Genomic DNA, 18,736 nt, shown 5'->3' on the forward strand with positions numbered 1-18,736 from the left:
TAAATCCCAAGTGTTTGCATATTTGTACTGCAACTGTATTATTTCAAATGTATTTGGTCTGCTAATCTCAGTTGTGAAATGGGATATCAGTAGCGTTTTACCTCTATGGTAAATTGTAGGTCAACCTTGAAAAGCCTGAAATGACCTTTGTATGACTAAAGTAGCCTGTAAACAAGCATTATAAAGTAGCATTATTTTGAGAATAGCATTATAGTTTTTCAGTCTGGTTAACAATGGTTAGAGTAACAAAGAGCCAGGAGCGCAATGTTATCGGATATCACATATGTGCACCCCAGAAGAAATACAGTGTCACTTTCTCTCTCACCTTTCATATATTGACCGTGTGACCTTGCACATCCATTCAGCTGGGCTTTCTGTATTGATTTTAGCTGTTATCTCAGATGCCAAGTCTCTAAAACCCCACATCCTTAATGGACAGCAGTATTTCCTAGACAGAGATCTTTGTAAAATGTTTGGTTTGAAATGTTTTGTTGCATGCACTCTCTTCTATTCTACTTAGTTTATGGAGTTTTATTGGTAATTACAAGGTTATTGCATTGTAATTACATTTGTTTGTTTTATTTGTTGTGTTGACAGAATACGGGCGTTTCGAGGCCAAAATCCATGACTTGCGAGAGCAGATGATGAACCACAGCATGAGTTCCGGATCCGGCTCCCTTAGAACCAATCAGAAACGCTCTCTCTATGTCAGGTAAATATCATCTCTTCAACCTGGCCTATCAGGATAATTTATAAATTAGGCTGATAAATTGGATGATATTTTTGTATTCTGAGATTTTCGTATGGCTGTTTAAAAGAAGTAATTTTCTCATTGTGTCATCATTGTGTTATTTACTAAATCTACCAACAGTGTATGGGTGTGCCCAAAGCTGAATACCCTATTCAGAAAGGCACGAATAATGACTTCAAAACGAATAATGGATTCATCCGAATAATATAAAAAATCTTAGTTTGACTGATAATCCAAGTAATACAAGCATAAATTTAATTGAAAAATGAACACATTCTAAATTACAAAGAATTTATGAATCTGTACAGCCAATATTTCTAAAGTGTAAACCTTATGAATGAAAATGCACACAGTGTGATTTCAGATCAGATGGCCATGGTATCAATTCTGTTTGCAGTTGCTGTTAATTGTGCGTGTCTGGAGTAGGGTTGCAATGGTATGAGATTTTCACGTCTCATGGTATATGATAACCATCTCAGAAAATATCACGGTTTCACTGTATCATGGTATTACACAATTATTATTATTATTATTATCAGTTACAACTTTTTGACCATTAAAGAAGTGAAAACAGAATTATTATTTTTTTTGGTTTTTTGGCTTTATTCTAATTTAAATTTAAACAAATTTTTTTATGGAAGTATGTGTAAAAAAAAAGTCTCCCTTTTGAAAGTAAATAAAATAAATTGAACAAATAAGAAAGCTAACAGAATTATAATAATAATCAGAATTATAAACATGTTATATAACTAACGCATGTTAGTTTACATGTTAGCATAGCATGTTAAATTAACTACTAAATGAAAAATAGCATCAGCTGTGTGAGCTTGAAAGTAATGTCCTAAGATTATTAACAATTAACATCTACTGTAGGTGTACGACTGCTTCTGTCTGTACCTTTAACTCACTGGTTCTCAACTGGTTTTGCTTCAGGATTATGATATTATTAAAAGGCATACACAGGGCATATTTTATTAATAGAAACTAAACTTAAGAGTAACATTTAAAAATGGGTGTTTCATTTAGTTTTAGTCCACTTCCGATGTAAGCCCCGCCCACACTCTGTTCTATCGAATACAGAGACAGATACAGATCATTTTGTCATATGAAAAAATACAAACACAGATTCAGATAATGGCTTTCCTTCACATGCCTACAACAGTGTAGTCCATGGATGATGCACATTTTTTGTTTGCAAATATTCTTGAATATCGAGTAAATATAATGTTCAAAATATTTAATATAAATTGGTATTTGCCTGTATCACAGTGAAATTATATCTGATTATATTTGCTCTCCATTATAACAATATCTGCATCGACTAATGAAAAACCCATATCGGTCGACCACTACTTCAAACACACAAATTGTCATACACCAACTCATGCAGTTTCTGCCAACACAGATGGGAAACAGATACACCAACAGCTCCCTGAACATAAAAATATTGGATTGACTGTCACTCCAAATGCAATTTTCAAGTCATGGTTTCAACAGTCTTGTAGTGTAGCAGTGATTTTGGATTGATGTGAACATGAGTCTCTCTGGGCTACAAGACACGTTTCTTGCCTGCGGTGAGATGTTTGTCACACACACACAATCATATTTCAGGGCTTTGCGTGTGAACCAGCAGGGATCTGAGTGAGTTCAGTCAGGATTCATCAGTGTCCACTTGGCTTGCAGCATCATATATTATGTGTACATGATATTTCATATCAGTTTCTTTGTTGCAACAATGACCTATTACAAAATGCTTTAAGATGTCTTCTGAAACCTTGCTTTGCCAATATGTTCTTTGCTTTTTAAATTGACATGAAAAGTTCATTTTAAGCGTAGTTTGTTTAAAAAAAAGTAGTCAACTTGCTGATCCTCAAAGACTGTGCCCATCAGAACAACATACACATTTTCTTCCCTGAAGCTACTGAATGTGTTACCTCCCCCACACTACTGACCTCAGCAGCTCAAGGAATCATTAAGAAGATAAACAGTATGATCATATGACATACATGATGCATCCCGGCCCTCAGTTTCACTCCAAACATCCTGTAGATCAGCACTCTTTGGCTGGTCTTCTTGAACGGCTGCTATAAGTCTCCCAGTTCTGTTTCACAATTTAATCAGCAGCCATAAACTTTAGTTCTTGTTAAGCAGCAGTAGGTCTCTGCTTTTGCATCAGTATTGTATGTCAAATGGAAAGTTTCATAGAACTAACTCACCTTTGGAGATCCATTGTGATAAATAGCTCTTCAGTCACCAATTATATACACACACACCTACTCTTCTCATGATGTAGAGCATGCAATGCTCCCACAGCATCAAAAGATGCTCAATACCTGCCTCCCAGCTGCAGTCTAATGCCGCAAGCCCCCTCTGTGGGTGTAGGATAATTGTACTGTGCTCTTGTCATTTGGGCCATAGAGCCGATTGTTGAACAGGTTTGCAGAATTTGAAAGCTGGGAAGAGCTGAGACACAGGAAATAAGAGCTTATATGGACTCTTTAACTTTCAGCAGTGCACAGATTAAAAAAAATAAACGAAAGCAGGGATGCAGCACCATAGATTTGTTTACTAAGTTTATAACGACTTTGCAATCTTAACAATGTTAACCCAGCTTATTCAAGTAAACTGAAAGAAAAAAAGTTTAACATAAAAAATTGCTTTATCTGGTAAGATCTAAATTAACTGGTCACAAATATTATGTAACATATCTGGTAAAAAAAAAAAAAGAAAAAAAAAAATATATATAGCCTATATATATTCTATTGTTAAGGGTTAGATCATGTAGAAAAAGCACCTTACAGTTACATTTACATCATGCTTTAACGCGTCTAACCAGTCTTAGCTCGTCTCCCAGCCTTATCTTGCTGGTCTTGTTTATACTGGTTTTAGAGAGGGTTTGGTCAGTTAGACCAGCTTAAACAAGCTAAGACCAGCAAGTTGGGGTTTTTTTCCAGTTAGGATAGACGTCATAACCATTTGCATGTTAGCATATAAGCCCCCATATACTGCACACATATAAACGCCTAAACAATTTGAACTTCACCAGTATGCAGAGGTTTGCCAATCATAATGAACGTCCTCTATATAATCTTAAAGGTGCAGTAGAAAAATAGCCTGTTTAAGGTCCAATAGAAGGTGGAAAATGGTCATTTAAAACCAAATATGCTGTTATTTTATTTTTAATACACAAAAGTATAACTTTTTGAAGAATCTTTATGCAGCTTTGCCATAAACAGATAGGTCAAGCTTTAAAAAGTACAAAAAACTACCATAAAAGTATCATAAAAGTATACTAAACAACTTGTACACAATATATAAAAAGAAAAAAAGAATGATATGGACTATAAAACAGGTGCAAAAGAAATATCTGTGACTAACACTGATGTTAGTTTCAAATTCATATTGTATCAAGGAAATGTGGGTTAATGAATTGGGCCAGTAGGCAATGACCCACAACAACCTAGAAACTGCATAGCAATGTGCAAAAACCACACAGAACACTTTTGCATCCTCATAGCAACACATATTTTCTTCAGAAAATGTGAAAATACAGTTATCCCAGAAACTCCTGAATTGCTGATGTCTGTTTTTTTTTGTCTAGTTTATTCTTGCAAATGTTAGCTAGGGTCCTGATATTTCACGAGTCCGGCTTTTACACTTATCGGGCCACTGATCTGCACATACACATGCCACTCAACTCTACACTCAGGGGGCTTTTAAACGCCGCCTTTCTCTACAACAAGCAAAAGCGCTACATTATCTGCGCCTATGCAAGCACTTTGACACTATATCATGGTTTGGGTGTTGTAGATGTACTGCTTTGTCCCTATGATATGCTGATGACTTCAGCTTTTATCTCGCTGCATAGCAAATGCTACACTCACTTTTTTGAGAACTGAGGCAGCACTCACTTTAACAAATTATATTACCGACATCTGCTGTAGTGGAAAAATGCTGTCCCATAAGGTTCACCACCCATGGATGTACTGTTTTCTGCTGAGCACTGTATATTATACTCTCAAACACTGTTTTTATTACTGCAAGACCCACACAATCAATCTCAAGTCAAAATATTAAGTCTTTTAGTTGCACTGATATATATTTCCTCCGTCAATATCCACCCATGTAAACCCTGTGTAGAGCAGCATAAATGTGTATGATCCAACATGGCCTCAAAGAATCATGTAACTCTACCTACATTTTTGCTAAATGATTTATACGCTTATTTTTGTAGGTAGCACGGCAGTTTTCTGCAGAATTGAATACTAGAGGTGCAATTAATTTTATTCACTTTCACACAAAACATGAGTAAAACGGCATAAACGCTTACTTTTTGCCTTGTTCCTCACACAGTGCTTACTATCTTATGACATCAAAATACTTTTACTATAGCACAAGACTTGTTAACGTTTGCATTACATAAACCTACTACATTTACAAGTTTGTTCAAGTGTGATCAAATTGTGCAGTTGCTCAGTTGATAGAACACTGAACTTGCAATCTAAAGGACTGGGGTACGAGTGGCATAGAAGCACCACAAAATGACATGGTTGCATCAACAATTGCTTTTTATCTCACGTTTGCTTTTTAATGACTCTATTGGTTAGGTTCAGGGTAGGGAGGTAGGTAGGTTTTATTGATTTATAAAACTTATCTGTGTGGGAGAAATGTATCTCACTTTTTGTGCCACACAGTGGATATTTCCCCTAGGAACTGCCGCAAAACTTTAGCCACAGTCACGTAATTTTCATGAGATCAGGCTGGATTAAATGTTTCAATTCGTAAGCATTATGTGCATTTATTGTAAAAGTTTATTGGAGACTTACTGTACTGTAAATTATATTTTTGTGCTTTTTGCCACTTTCATTGATAGGATAGTAGAGAGGGTCACCCAAGGCATCAAGGTTTGACTGGTTAGCGTTTCTTCCACAACATATGGTTCCGAAAAACATCTTTCTCTATTGACAGCCATTCAAAAGTTGCCATGTACCCTGATGAAATGAAAAGTTTTACATTTACATTTTACAATGTAATACAAAAAGTTTAATTGTAGTGTATAAAATTATGTTTTACCAATGCCAAAAGATTGTGAAATGATGCAAGAGATATTCAAACTTGTGTTACCAGCACAAGCACCATGTCTAGCTGAAAGCTCCAACATGGAGAAAGTTGTTATGCAAAGTTTATTGATAAGTTCTTTCATCAGGTGGTTTATAATTACACCCCGGCATTTGAATGTTTTTCAGACAAATCAAGAAATAGCATTTGATCTTTACTTGAATAAATATGTTCTATTTATTATTATAATGGCATGTAATGGCTGCAGAGGGGTGAAAACATCCCTCTGTATCTGTCTTGATGACAGCAAAGTGCAGTTACTGTCAGTAGACTGTACTGGCACATGGGGTTTTGTGGATGTGTCTGGGAAGCCTCACTGCAGTAATGATGCCATATAGGAATGATTTCACCATAATGGGCTGAGGATCTGCCAGCATATACACTATAAAAATATTATTTATCTGCACTGTACGTAGCTTGCAGTTTCCATAACAACTCCAGTATCTTGGTAGGCTGCTGAGAGAGAACATGTGCTTTTTCCTAAGACAAGTGAGCCAGTGTGTGTGTGTGTGTGTGTGTGTGTGTGTGTGTGTGTGTGTGTGTGTGTGTGTGTGTGTGTGTGTGTGTGTGTGTGTGTGTGAGAGAAGATGTATAATTTGCATTTTAACGAGGTTATAGAGGACATTGAAGGTCATATGAACAATGCAGATCATTTTTTTTTATTCAGCAAAGTTTGTCCTTAATGTAATGCATTCGTAATAGCAACTTACCATCTGTGATGATGTGGGCATGGTCAAGCGATGTCTGTTGAGAGCAAGGCCAGGAGAGGAAGAACAGTATGGATTGACACCTGTGTGAAATTATCTCTTACAGCTGTTCTGTGTTACAATGAGAGCTTGAGAGGGATAAGAGGGCAGTCCAGACCTCCGGAGTTGAGAGAGAGAGAGCGACAAACAAACCTGGCTACGTGTGTGATCCGTGTGCTGAAAAGCCATTAGTGTGTTTACAGTGAAAAGTGCTAGAATAAAGACTTATGTTATATTGTTTATTTTGCTCTTGCTTCCTCCTTCCCCGAGAGAACTAGGAATCTATCACAGAGGTGCCAAAACCTGGCCAATTTTTTTGGAGGAAGATACGTCATCATTGAGTCCTCGCCCTTCTCCGAACTTCTCAATATCTTCGCCAGCATCCACCAAACTCAAGCCCCAGGGGGATTCAATCGATGTGACTCTGGCCACCAGCCCTGCCATTCCTCACTTCCCGCTCACCAGTCAACAACCTCCTGGGTTATCAGGTCTTGAAACGAGCCATCTTGCAATGGGTCAGCCGGAGTCCTGAACAACATTGTCAACATTTCCACTCGCTGACGTTTAGAGAGCTCAGCCACCCATTCGCATTCACCCAGCAGCTCTGTAACGCCTGTCGGAGGTGGCTGCTGGCAGAGGATTGTGATGCCGAAGCTGTCCTCGACCTTGTGGTGCTGGAGCAGTTTGTCTACCACATATCGAAAGGAATGGCCAAGTGGGTCCAATGCCACCACCCAGCATCAGTGATGGAGGCAATTCAGCTGGCTGAGGACCATCTGGCGGCGTGTCCGGGGGCTGACGAGCCCTCTTCTTCTCTCTCTCTTTTTCCTCCCTCCACGTCTTCTTCCCCCATCCTGTTCCTCTTCCCCAGAAATGGGGAATTATAACCCCAAAACCGGTTCCCCAGTACTGTGGACCTTTGAACCTGCCGGTTCTCCCTAACCTTCTCTCCCACAGGCTGGTGAATCCACTGCCACAGGTGTGGGCTTGAAGTCTGGGCCAGTCTGCTGGAGGCTGCCTGGACGTTTCCACGTTGGAGGTGGAGACAATGGTCTAGATTCCTGACGCACCACAGGCCACCCCAGATTGAGCAGGAGTGTAGCGGATACCTGTGAGCATTAAGGGGGCTACATACCAAGCCTGGGTGGATACAGGTTGAAATCAAATCACCATTCACAAAAGCTTGGTTCAATCTGAGTTTTTGGATGCAATCCGGCGGGTAAAGGTACAGAGTGTGCACTGGGATTTTCAAAATTACCCTTTAGTGACAGTGATCATTCAATTTCGGGGGACCAAAGCATAGTGTTGTGGCTGTGGTTAGTCCCCGCTTCTCCCATCCTCTAATTTTGGTTACGAATTGGCTGGCATTTACTACTTAATTAAGCGGAATTTGTGTGGATGGACCCTGCAACAAAGCAAATTGGCGGTGGTGGGTGATTAGCTGGCTGATGAGGCAGTGCCAGGGTCGTCTGCATCAGCTGCACATCAGGAGGACGTAAGGAAGGGGGAAGTCGCAGCTTCCCCAGCCCTTAGAGGATTCCCTGCATGGGATTTCCTTCTGGAGCAGACCCTTAGGCAAGCCTTTGACCAAGTGAAAGTGATTGATGTTCAATGCCTCCAGGCAGTCATTGCACTTGCATATCCATATTTTTCAATCATTAAGGACCGTTTGTACTAATTGAAACAGGACACTCAGAATAAGGAGGATTCAACCCACCTGTTAAAACCGCAGAGCTGGTGTGAAATATTATTCCAGATGGCTCATTATTATCCGATGGCAGGTCACTTAGGACAGGAAAAGACACTGAATCATCTAGTGGCCTGTTTCTATTTGCTGGGCATTCAACAGGATGTTTGCAGGTTGTGTGCGGCATGCCGTGAATGTCAGCTGGTGAATCCACCTGCCACCCCAAGAGCGCCATTGCATCCTCTTCCATTGATTGAGGTCCCCTTCGATAGAATAGGCATGGACCTCGTTGGGTCATTAGTGCGGAGGGTATGCTGGTATTGCTTTGTGTTTGTTCTAGTGGACTACGCAATGCACTAATAGTCACTACTTTTATGTCACGTACAGTACATGACCTGTACAAATTATTAGGAATTACATCGATTCGGACCAGCAATTACATCCCCAAATGGATGGCTTGGTTGAATTATTTAATCAGACCTTAAAGAATATGATTCGGAAGTTCGTGCATGAAGACACTCGAAATTGGGACAAGTGGTTTGAGCCCCTATTATTTGCAGTTCGAGAGGTCCCTCAAGCCTTCATGGGGTTCTTCCCATTTTAATTATTGTATGACCATCGACCACACGGCAATGCTCGATGTCCTTTGGGAAAATTGTGAGGGGGGACCTTCAAACAGCAAACACTAAATTAAATTAATTCTTGACCTAAGAGCAAAACTCCACACACTGGATCAATTAACACAGGTGAATTTGCTCCAGGCTCAAGAACATCAAAGATGGCTGAATAATAGGGGTACTCGACTATGGGAATTTACACCAGGAGATAAAGTCCTTGTATTAATCCCCACATCAAGCTTTAAATTATTCTCCAAGTGACAAGGACCCTTTGAAGTCACACAGGGAGTAGGGGAAACCGCTTATGAGGCGAAACGAACTGATAGAGGCGGGGCACATCAGACCTCCTAAAACTGGTGAGAGAGGCAGTCCCCATAACTTTGGCAATGTTGGTTCTGGAGAGGGAGAAGCTCAGACCGGAGGTGCACTTAAAAGCAACCGATCGAGCCGCCCTGGTCATTTTTGGAGACCAGTGCTCACCGTCCCATATCATTGAGGTTGCCAATTTGCAAGGACAATTCTCTGACATGTTCTCACCTCTTCCCGGTCGTATGAATCTCATAGAGCTCCATATCGAAATGGACCCCAGGACCCCATATATATATATTAGACCTGTCGATTTAACGCGTTAATTCAGTGAGATTAATTTGACAAAAAAAAATTACGCGTTAAAAACATTTACTCAATTAATCGCACCATAATAAGGAAGATTCCTGAGAAATGCCGGCTTGTAGTACCACCTGTTTACTCCAGAGAGCAGTAAGTGAAATTTCAGCTGTATGAGCAACGCGCAGTTTATACAGTGAAGAACACTTCAGTAGGCAGAACAATGCAAACTTGCATTACATTCTTGCTTTCAAAACACTTGGAGCACAAATGCGAACTACGGGATCTCAAGATGTGTTTAAAGATTGAGTATTAAACTATATTTAACTTGAAACAGTGAACTAAACATTTTCTGTTTATGACACAACGCACCCGAGACGTCTGACACAGGTGTAAATTGACGGGCTCTTAAACAAGCCCTCATAATAAATCTCCAACTTATTGACAAATTCACTTGTGAAATGGATTGCTGTGAACTGTAGGCCAACGATTGACTTATGATCAATACTATGGTAGTAAACAATACATTGTATTCTTAAGCCGCTTTTTGAATTGTCTTATCAATGATTAACTCTTCTGCTACAAGAATGTAATGCATTTTATATATATATATATATATATATATATATATATATATATATATATATATATATATATATATATATATATATATATATAAAAATTTGTTTTATATTTAAAGGTAATTATGTATAATTATATATTGATATAAATATGTATAATCTTTATATATTGAATTATTGTTATATGAAGGGCTTTCTTTTTTTTTCTTTGTATATGTGATTAATCGCGATTAATTAATCGGGACACCGTGTAATTAATTCGATTAAAAAAATATTTGCGATTGACAGCCCTTATATATATATATAGATTTGATAAGAATGAAATAAACACAAGAACATTTTAGATGAACTTATTTTTTATTTGAGGACAAAAAAATTTATGTAAAATTATTATGATAAATTCATTAAGATCCATAAAGTAATCATACATAATTAATGAAACATTTAAAGGAATAGTTCACCCAAAAATGACAATTCTCTCCTCATTTACTCACACTCATGCCATCCCAGATGTGTGTTACGTATTTTTTCCCCTGCAAAACACAAATTAAGATATTTACAAGAAACTATTCCATGCAATGCAATGCATTAATGGGTGCCAATATATTGAAGCTCCAAAAAGCAGCAAAAGGCAGCATAAAAGTAAAACATAAGATTCCAGTGGTTCCAGTGATTCCATAAGTTTGCAGTGGTCGCGTCACTCTCTCTGTGTGTAGACATTGTTTCCGTCAGCATTTGAGCAAAGCCAGCGACCTTAACAGATATGAAATAAATTAGCTGCCAAACTAGCTTGGTATGACAATGATGTTGTAATACAAATGAGTACATTTAAAAAAACAATGTGAAACAACAGAAGTTTTTCCTGTCTGTACAGTAATGACTGATAGGAATTCAAGTGAATACAAATATGAGGCAAAAATGACAGTTGAAAAACTGGTTTGCACAGATAAACCAGTAGTGGGTTATTTTGACCAGCAGCTTGGGTTGGCTGTGGTAAATTTTACTTTAAGTGACAATGATCCAGCCATTAACCCAACAAAGTTGTGTTAAAAACTACCCAACACTGTGAAGATAACCCAACAAAATGACCCAGCAGAAATAACCCAGCAAAATTTTGAGCCATGGAGAACTTACTAGGGAAACGTGTCACCTACAGTGATATCATTAGCCCCTCCACTGGCCTCAGCCCCATTTTGTGTTTTGTGTCAAAATGTAATTTATTGTATCTGCATCATAGACATTCGTTCCACAACAACTGTGTTGTCATGGCTACAACGAGCAGTATAAAGGAGAGGTGATGTGAGCAGTGAGCAGATAAAATGGGTTGCTAAACGTGTTTTACCCCTCTTTCTATCATTCTCCCACTTCCCAAATCTAACACATTTATTCAGAAGAGCCTCTTCTCATTTGAGAGCTTTTATCAGCGTTGAATATGCATAAGTGCTCTTTAGTCTGTGGTGTCATTGCGGCATCATTTAGGAACTGCATATTCTGAAAGGAAAATGGCTCGAATAAATGCCTTTTTTTATCGGCTGCTAGGTGTGTAGAGATTTGAACAGAACTTCTTTAGATTAATGCTGATCCAAAAAACTTGCACTTGTGTTGTATGTTTCTAGGGAGTTTCTCCTTGCCATTGTGTTTTGCTTACTTTGGATTGTAAAGCAATATTCTCCATAAAACTGCTTAGGAAAAATATTTATAGTGAAAGCAATATAAAAAAAAAATGTTGATTTGAGTTTAATTGAACACGTCTCTGTTGAGGTTTATACAGAACATCAAAACAGAATTTTAATAATAGGTGTTAAAAAATGCACTGTCAACTTGACAACATTTCATGTGAGTACCTGGAGAATTTCCATTATTGTGGTTATCTCTGGTTTGGTGTACTCAGTGGGGAAAGCCAACTGTATATGACACTGTGACAGCCTGTCTGTTCTTTTGTGTGCAAATGTGTTTAAGCCATACCATGTCATTTTACTGTGTTTCACCACTTGTTCATCCATTCTGCCCTGCTGGAAGGAGATAAGCTAAACAGACATACTAAACAGTGGGTGATTCCAATCCACGCACTTCCCTTTGATGGCTCAGGTTTAAACTCGGTTTCACATATAAGTGCATTGATTTTATTCATTCTGCCTTTGATCTGGTTTTTGAGACTGGATTCTCAGTTTAAAACATGCTCTTTAAATAAAGCAGACTGCGAGTGTATGAATCACAGTTATTCTTGTAGCAGTACTCTGTTTCTCTGGATGGTGCTCCACCGTATGAGGATGAATGAGAGGTTTCTTCTGTTGCCGGAGAGTGATTCACCCACTCCAGACGGCAGAAGTGTATAGTACACTGGGATAGTTTTTGAAAAATACAAATTGTTGCGTAGTGAAAGAGCTGCAAATTTATTTCCTTAGCTTTGCTCTTAGTGAATGCTTTTATATTGGGTAAAATAGCATAGATTTCTTAACCGAAATAACGTAACTGTATCAATCTAAAATGAATCAATGTATTTTGAGCCAGGACTGAATTTCATATTTTATTTTATTTTATTTCTTTCTTCTTTCTTTCTTTATTTTTAAGGTGAAGTGTCTCACTGTCAACCAGATTTTAGCTTTGTTATTGTTATTTTAAGTAAAGGAGGGGCAAGTCGAAATTAGTTTTTGTGGTAATCAACATTATGCCACAAATGCTGTCGATTGAGCTTAACTTGTATTGAACCCAAAACATTCCAACAACAAAGCATTAAGTATACATATTTTTAAATATTATATTTTTATATATATATATTTTTTTGTCAACTTATCTTTTTTAATAATAAAGTAAAGAGACAACAACAAATGATGGGGAGAAAAATGGTTAATGAGGTCATGAAATTTTGCCAATTAAATTCAAATTAAAAATAGAAAAACTAAATTCAATTAAAAAAATCTTAGTAATAACAAGAATGAATAATATTAATATTAAAATAATAAGAATTCATAAATGATATTATTTAAAATTATTAATAAATTAAGAATGACTTAAAAACGAATTCAGCATTGCCATTAGCAATGTTTTTATTTATTTATTTATTTTACATTACATTTAATATTTAATTTTATTATTTTTATTTTATCTTTGGCATTTTATATTTGATTAATAATGTAATAGAGGGACAACTGCAAATGATGGTGAGAAGAATAAAAAAGCATTAGTAATATTAATAAAACATATTATAAATAATACTTTAATTCAGCATTAAGTCTATTTTATCATTTTAATTTAATCTTTTATTAATGCGATCAGGAAATGTTGCCAACCAGATTCAAACTCCCATTTTCTGCATGATCATTAACTTTTAGGCCTTTGCTCTGACCGGTTTATGTTTTTTATTTTAATTTATAAAATTACCCATAGTATGGTGCCCTAGTCATCCACAGAAATATTAATATTGTATTGTGTTGTCAGTAATAAAATATCATGTCAGCACCTTCAGGCTTGGCGCAAAGACTGATGGAACTAAATGTTTCATTTTACATTCATCACATTTCCATCATTTACTGTCTAAACACATGCACAGTTATGAGAAGTGTCTGCTTCTCTATAATATTTGTTGGTCATTTGTCAAAGCTAGTGGCACTTATTCTATCTCTCTCACAGCCATATGTCCCCCTTTCTCTCCTTGAAACATTTTGCACATTCTGCTTTGAGACAGTCAGTCATTACTGCCAATTCAGGACTGCTTTAGTGACAGATCAACATGAATGTTTGTCAGGTTTACAAAATTGACATAACGTGTTTGTGTCTCCACAGGGCTCTGTTTGACTATGAGAGGGCGAAGGACAGTGGTCTGCCCAGTCAGGGCCTGAGTTTCCGATATGGAGACATCCTCCACGTCATCAATGCCTCTGACGATGAGTGGTGGCAGGCTAGGAGAGTGACGCATGAAGGGGACAGTGAAGAGATGGGCGTCATCCCCAGCAAGAGGAGGTGAGTGCTACATTGAATCATCTGCAGGACCCAAGAGTAAACCTGTGTCCAATGCAGATTTATTACCATTGTTACAGTCTTTTGTGCTCATATTAGTGACGTAATTTTGTGTCCAATAATACATCTTTTAATTTGATCTCAATCTTTACCCTACTGCCATATATTTAAGTTGCCTCTTTAAATTCAGACCCTATTAGTTTATAAATGAAGCTTGGTGAGTTTAAATCATCACTAGATGTGAACGAGCCTTTAAATAGAGCATTTAAACTGGACATTATATAGAAAACAGGATCTTAAAAATAAAAAAGCTGTGTACCATGTAATAAATACTATGTATTAGTATACTATTCTAAATACTAAACTGTAGTATGTAATGTACATATTATAGCTTATAGTATGAATGTATGGTATAAGTATATGAAAATGCATGTATACATATGTACAGTATAATATACATATAATCTAGTAATTTATATACTACCAAAATGAAGCAGGATTAAGGGGGGCTTGGAGCAAAAATCACACCGAAAGTTACAAAAATGTCCCAAAAATTCCAAATGTGGGGGAAAAATATATCCCTTTACTGAACTCTTGGTTTTTTATTTGTAACATATCAATCTTGTAAATAAATTAAATAAAAAATAATTTAAATAAACAATAGAGTCACAGTTAGTTACATACGGTTTGACCTCATACCGTTCAACAAAAATTACCTCATAGAGGTAAAAAATGCCCCTGAAAATTATGTGAGCCTTAATGTAAAAGTTAATTTCTAACATAGACATACTCTAATGTTTATAATGTACAATGGTGTCATTCAGAAATAATCACGATATTGACGTAACAACCATGAACACATTAACATATCCCACGTTTATAGTATATCAATAGCTACCCTGCATCCAACAAATTTACCCTTCCTGAAGAACAACTCTGTGAGCTACAATGTAGTTTTCAAATATGACAAGGTTAACCAATCATAATAGAAGTTGCTTACATATTTAAGTCTTAAAGGTACAGTAACAAAAAAATCAGAGCATATTACTTCAGGTCTTTAAACTGTCTTCCAGTTCATTTAGAATTGATTTTAAAGTACTATTACTCATTTATAAATCGCTCAATAGCCTAGGACCTAAGTATATTTCAGATATGCTTGTTGAATATAAACCTAACAGACCTCCCAGATCATTAGGATCAAGTCAGTTAGATATAGAGAGAGTTTACTCAAAACATGATGAGACAGTATTTAGCTGTTATGCCGCAGCTGGAACCAGCTTCCAGAAGAGGTCAGATGTGCTCCAACATTAGCCACATTCAAATCCAGAGTGAAACCACATCTGTTTACCTGTGCATTTATTCACTGAGCACTGTGCTGCACTTACTGATTGCACTGCATCATTTTAATTCTGCATTATTTTTCTTTTTATTCATTTTAATAATTTGTACTTATTTTGGTAATTAAGTGTGTTACTTTTTAATCACATTTCTTGTTCTTAATTGGATTTATTTGATCTTGTATTTTCTTTATCATTTATAGGTAAAGCACTTTCAATTGCTGTTGTGTATGAAATGTGCTATATAAATATACTTGCCATACCTTGCCTAATAACATCCTGTTTAATTCTAATGTTTTCCCAAACATTGGGTAGAAAATGGTAAAACTAAATAACAGATGCATCAAAACTGGATTTCAAGGCTAAATCAAGTTGCTATAAGAGAAAGAACAATTGTCTCTATTGTTATGACAGAGTGGAGAGAAAAGAGAGAGCTCGCCTAAAGACGGTTAAATTCAACGCAAAGCCTGGGAGCCTTGATTCTAAAGGGGTAAGTGTTCAGTTTGTTGAGTGATGGTCCTTAAAATGTTAGATCAGTGCCAACACCCTAAATTCTGTTCGTCCCACTTTTCTATATTGAGTTTTAGAAGAATGAACAGGAAGGACCCAAGTTAATGGCAGTTTAGAGTTTAACACCGGGCCTGTCCACTCTCTTCAGTCTATCTAGTTTACTATAAGCCTGTCTCCTCTTATTTTCAGTTTAGTTTCTGTCATGTGCTGTCCTCTTGAATTTATTTTCAATTTTTAAGTTCTGCCGGTGGGTCAGTCAGACATTCAGTCAGATTCTTGTGTGTGTATGTGTGTGTGTGTGTGTGTGTGTGTGTGTGTGTGTGTGTGTGTGTGTGTGTGCCCCACTCTGAGCGTTCAGCATGAGTACTGTGGCAAGACAAACCCCAACAGGCAGCTTACAGAACCAGCCACAGAGTGTGTTCCGGGGATGTGCAAAATATATTGCACTTTGCAATTGATTAATAAGTCTTAAGGAAGCCCTGTATAATTAGGCTGGTTTCGGGTTCACCTGACCTCAATCAGACACATGTCTTAGGCAACATTTCAAAAACAGTGTGCAACAGAATGCAGGGGACTCGGAACACATTTTTAAAAGTTGAACTAAAAAATACACAAGATGCCACGCAATGGCCAAATACTCCCATTTGAATGTGTCTGGCTGTAACGGCAGGGCATCAAACTTATCAATATTATATTATATATATATATATATATATATATATATATATATATATATATATATATATATATATACACATCGATCAGCCACAACATTAAAACCACATGCCTATTTTTGTGTAGGTCCCCTCGTGCCGCAAAACAGCACCAACCTGCATCTCAGTATAGCATTCTGAGATGATATTCTTCTCACCACAATTGTACAGAGCGATTATCTGAATTACTGTAGACTTTGTCAGTTCAAACCAGTCTGGCCATTCTCTGTTGACCTCTCTCATCAACAAGACATTTCCGTCCACAGAACTGCCACTCAATGGATGTTTTTTTGTTTTGGACCATTCTGAGTAAACTCTAGAGACTGTTGTCTGTTGTCCCAGGAGATCAGCAGTTACAGAAATACTCAGTCCAGCACATCTGGCACCAACAATCATTCACACAATCAAACATCAATTAGAATACAGTTACATTCAAAAAGTATTTTGATTACTGAAGAGATTACTTTGCATTTTATTGTCATTTGTTACAATTAATATTTAGTCCTTTCGGATGGAAAACATTTATACATAATATGATTCGAAGTGCATTTGAACAGCGGTGAAACACTTTCTTATGATGTGTTACCTTCATACGAGCAGACAGAGAAGTAAGTTTGAAGTTTGGAGCAGAAAAATTAGAAATAAACCTTGTGTAAATTGTCAGCTTTACGCTAAGCTAAAATGCATTTCAAGCCATTTTACACACACGTGTTACCAGACACGATCATATTTTTTATTAAGAAAATTCATGTTGAATCATAACTTATTTTTTTCTAGTAAGACCTTTGATATTAGGGCAAAAATCATAGATTGATCATGGATTTTGTATTGTTTTCCTGTAAAAATATAAAAAATCCTTAAAACAAGATCAATATGATTCATCTTGTTTTAGAAACAACACTGCATAAGATATTTAGGTTTTTCAGAGAATGTATTTTTAACATGTGTATTTTGTCTTACTGTACTGGAAGAGTTTTTATAGTCAAAACAACTGGAAAAAAATCGACCAGTGCTGAAGAAGTAATTTCCAAAGTATTTAGAAAACGTTATGATTTGTAGCCTTACGAGTCCCTCTAGTATCCATAGCAACATCACAGCTAGGTAGGAACATTTCTGTTTCTTTTTTGTCTTTCCTTTTTTTTCCTTCTGTCTTTTGAAGATGATGGGAGAGGAGGAGGGGGTGTTGGCACTGATGGATTATGCAAGGATTTTGTTGTGTGGTTTTGTCCTAGTGTTAATACGCACCAGAATGACTTGAATGATTTGATTTCAGGTTTGTTTTACTCTTAGGATTTCAGTGTTGATTATAAATCCATTGATTGTTAGCATATGTTTTTATATGCCTTATATTAGAGATCATGGTATCATGGAAGTTATGAATATTCTCTGTGATTTACAGGGGTATACATGTGAACATAGACTAGATTCTTTCATTCATAAACTATGTTGGTATATTTACAAATACAGAAAACAGCAAAAAGCTCTCAGATTAACACGATATGTTTATTTATTGCCAACATTGTGTGAGTGAATCTCTCAAAGAAATGTCCAGGTTATATTTCAGCACAAACAAATTTACAACTTTACATTGAAATCATATTTTTTGAAAATTAAATTGCATTCCCTTTTTTCATGTTAAAATAAAAAAAGATTCTCATTAAAACAGTAACGAAAATCATTCTGTCTGGACATAATTTTTTTTTATCAGCATAAATGATTTTCTGGTCAACAAATACTAATGATGTATAAATACCTTACATTTTAAATAATCTATAATTTAAATTAGATAGCTAATAAAAATTTGATAATATATAACATATATATATATATATATATATATATATATATATATATATATATATATATATATATATATATATATACATATATTGTATGTATGTGTGTGTGTGTGTGTGTGTGTGTGTGTGTGTGTGTGTGTGTGTGTGTGTGTGTGTGTGTGTGTGTGTGTGTGTGTGTGTGTGTAATATGACTTGGACATGTTCTTGACAGGTTCTGTAAGATCCAACATTATAGATTGTAATATATCAGTCAAATTTCACAAATATCAGGTAGCACATTGAGCTCAGGTTCACTTTCACAGATAACAAAATCA

At 36.4% G+C, this 18,736-nt stretch overlaps 1 protein-coding gene across 1 annotated transcript in view; it reads left to right on the forward strand.

Annotated features, from left to right (window-relative positions):
• The window catches only part of dlg2 (discs, large homolog 2 (Drosophila)), a 320,093-nt gene that overhangs the window by 288,940 nt on the left and 12,417 nt on the right, over nt 1–18,736 (forward strand). Inside the window, exons 19-21 of the mRNA XM_052115808.1 lie at nt 598–712; nt 13,890–14,066; nt 15,815–15,890. Coding sequence (XP_051971768.1) covers nt 598–712; nt 13,890–14,066; nt 15,815–15,890 — 368 coding nt within the window. The remainder of the gene's footprint in view (nt 1–597; nt 713–13,889; nt 14,067–15,814; nt 15,891–18,736) is intronic.

Source organism: Xyrauchen texanus, chromosome 43 (genome assembly GCF_025860055.1).
Source record: "Xyrauchen texanus isolate HMW12.3.18 chromosome 43, RBS_HiC_50CHRs, whole genome shotgun sequence".
In the NCBI taxonomy this organism is placed as follows: Eukaryota; Metazoa; Chordata; class Actinopteri; order Cypriniformes; family Catostomidae; genus Xyrauchen; species Xyrauchen texanus.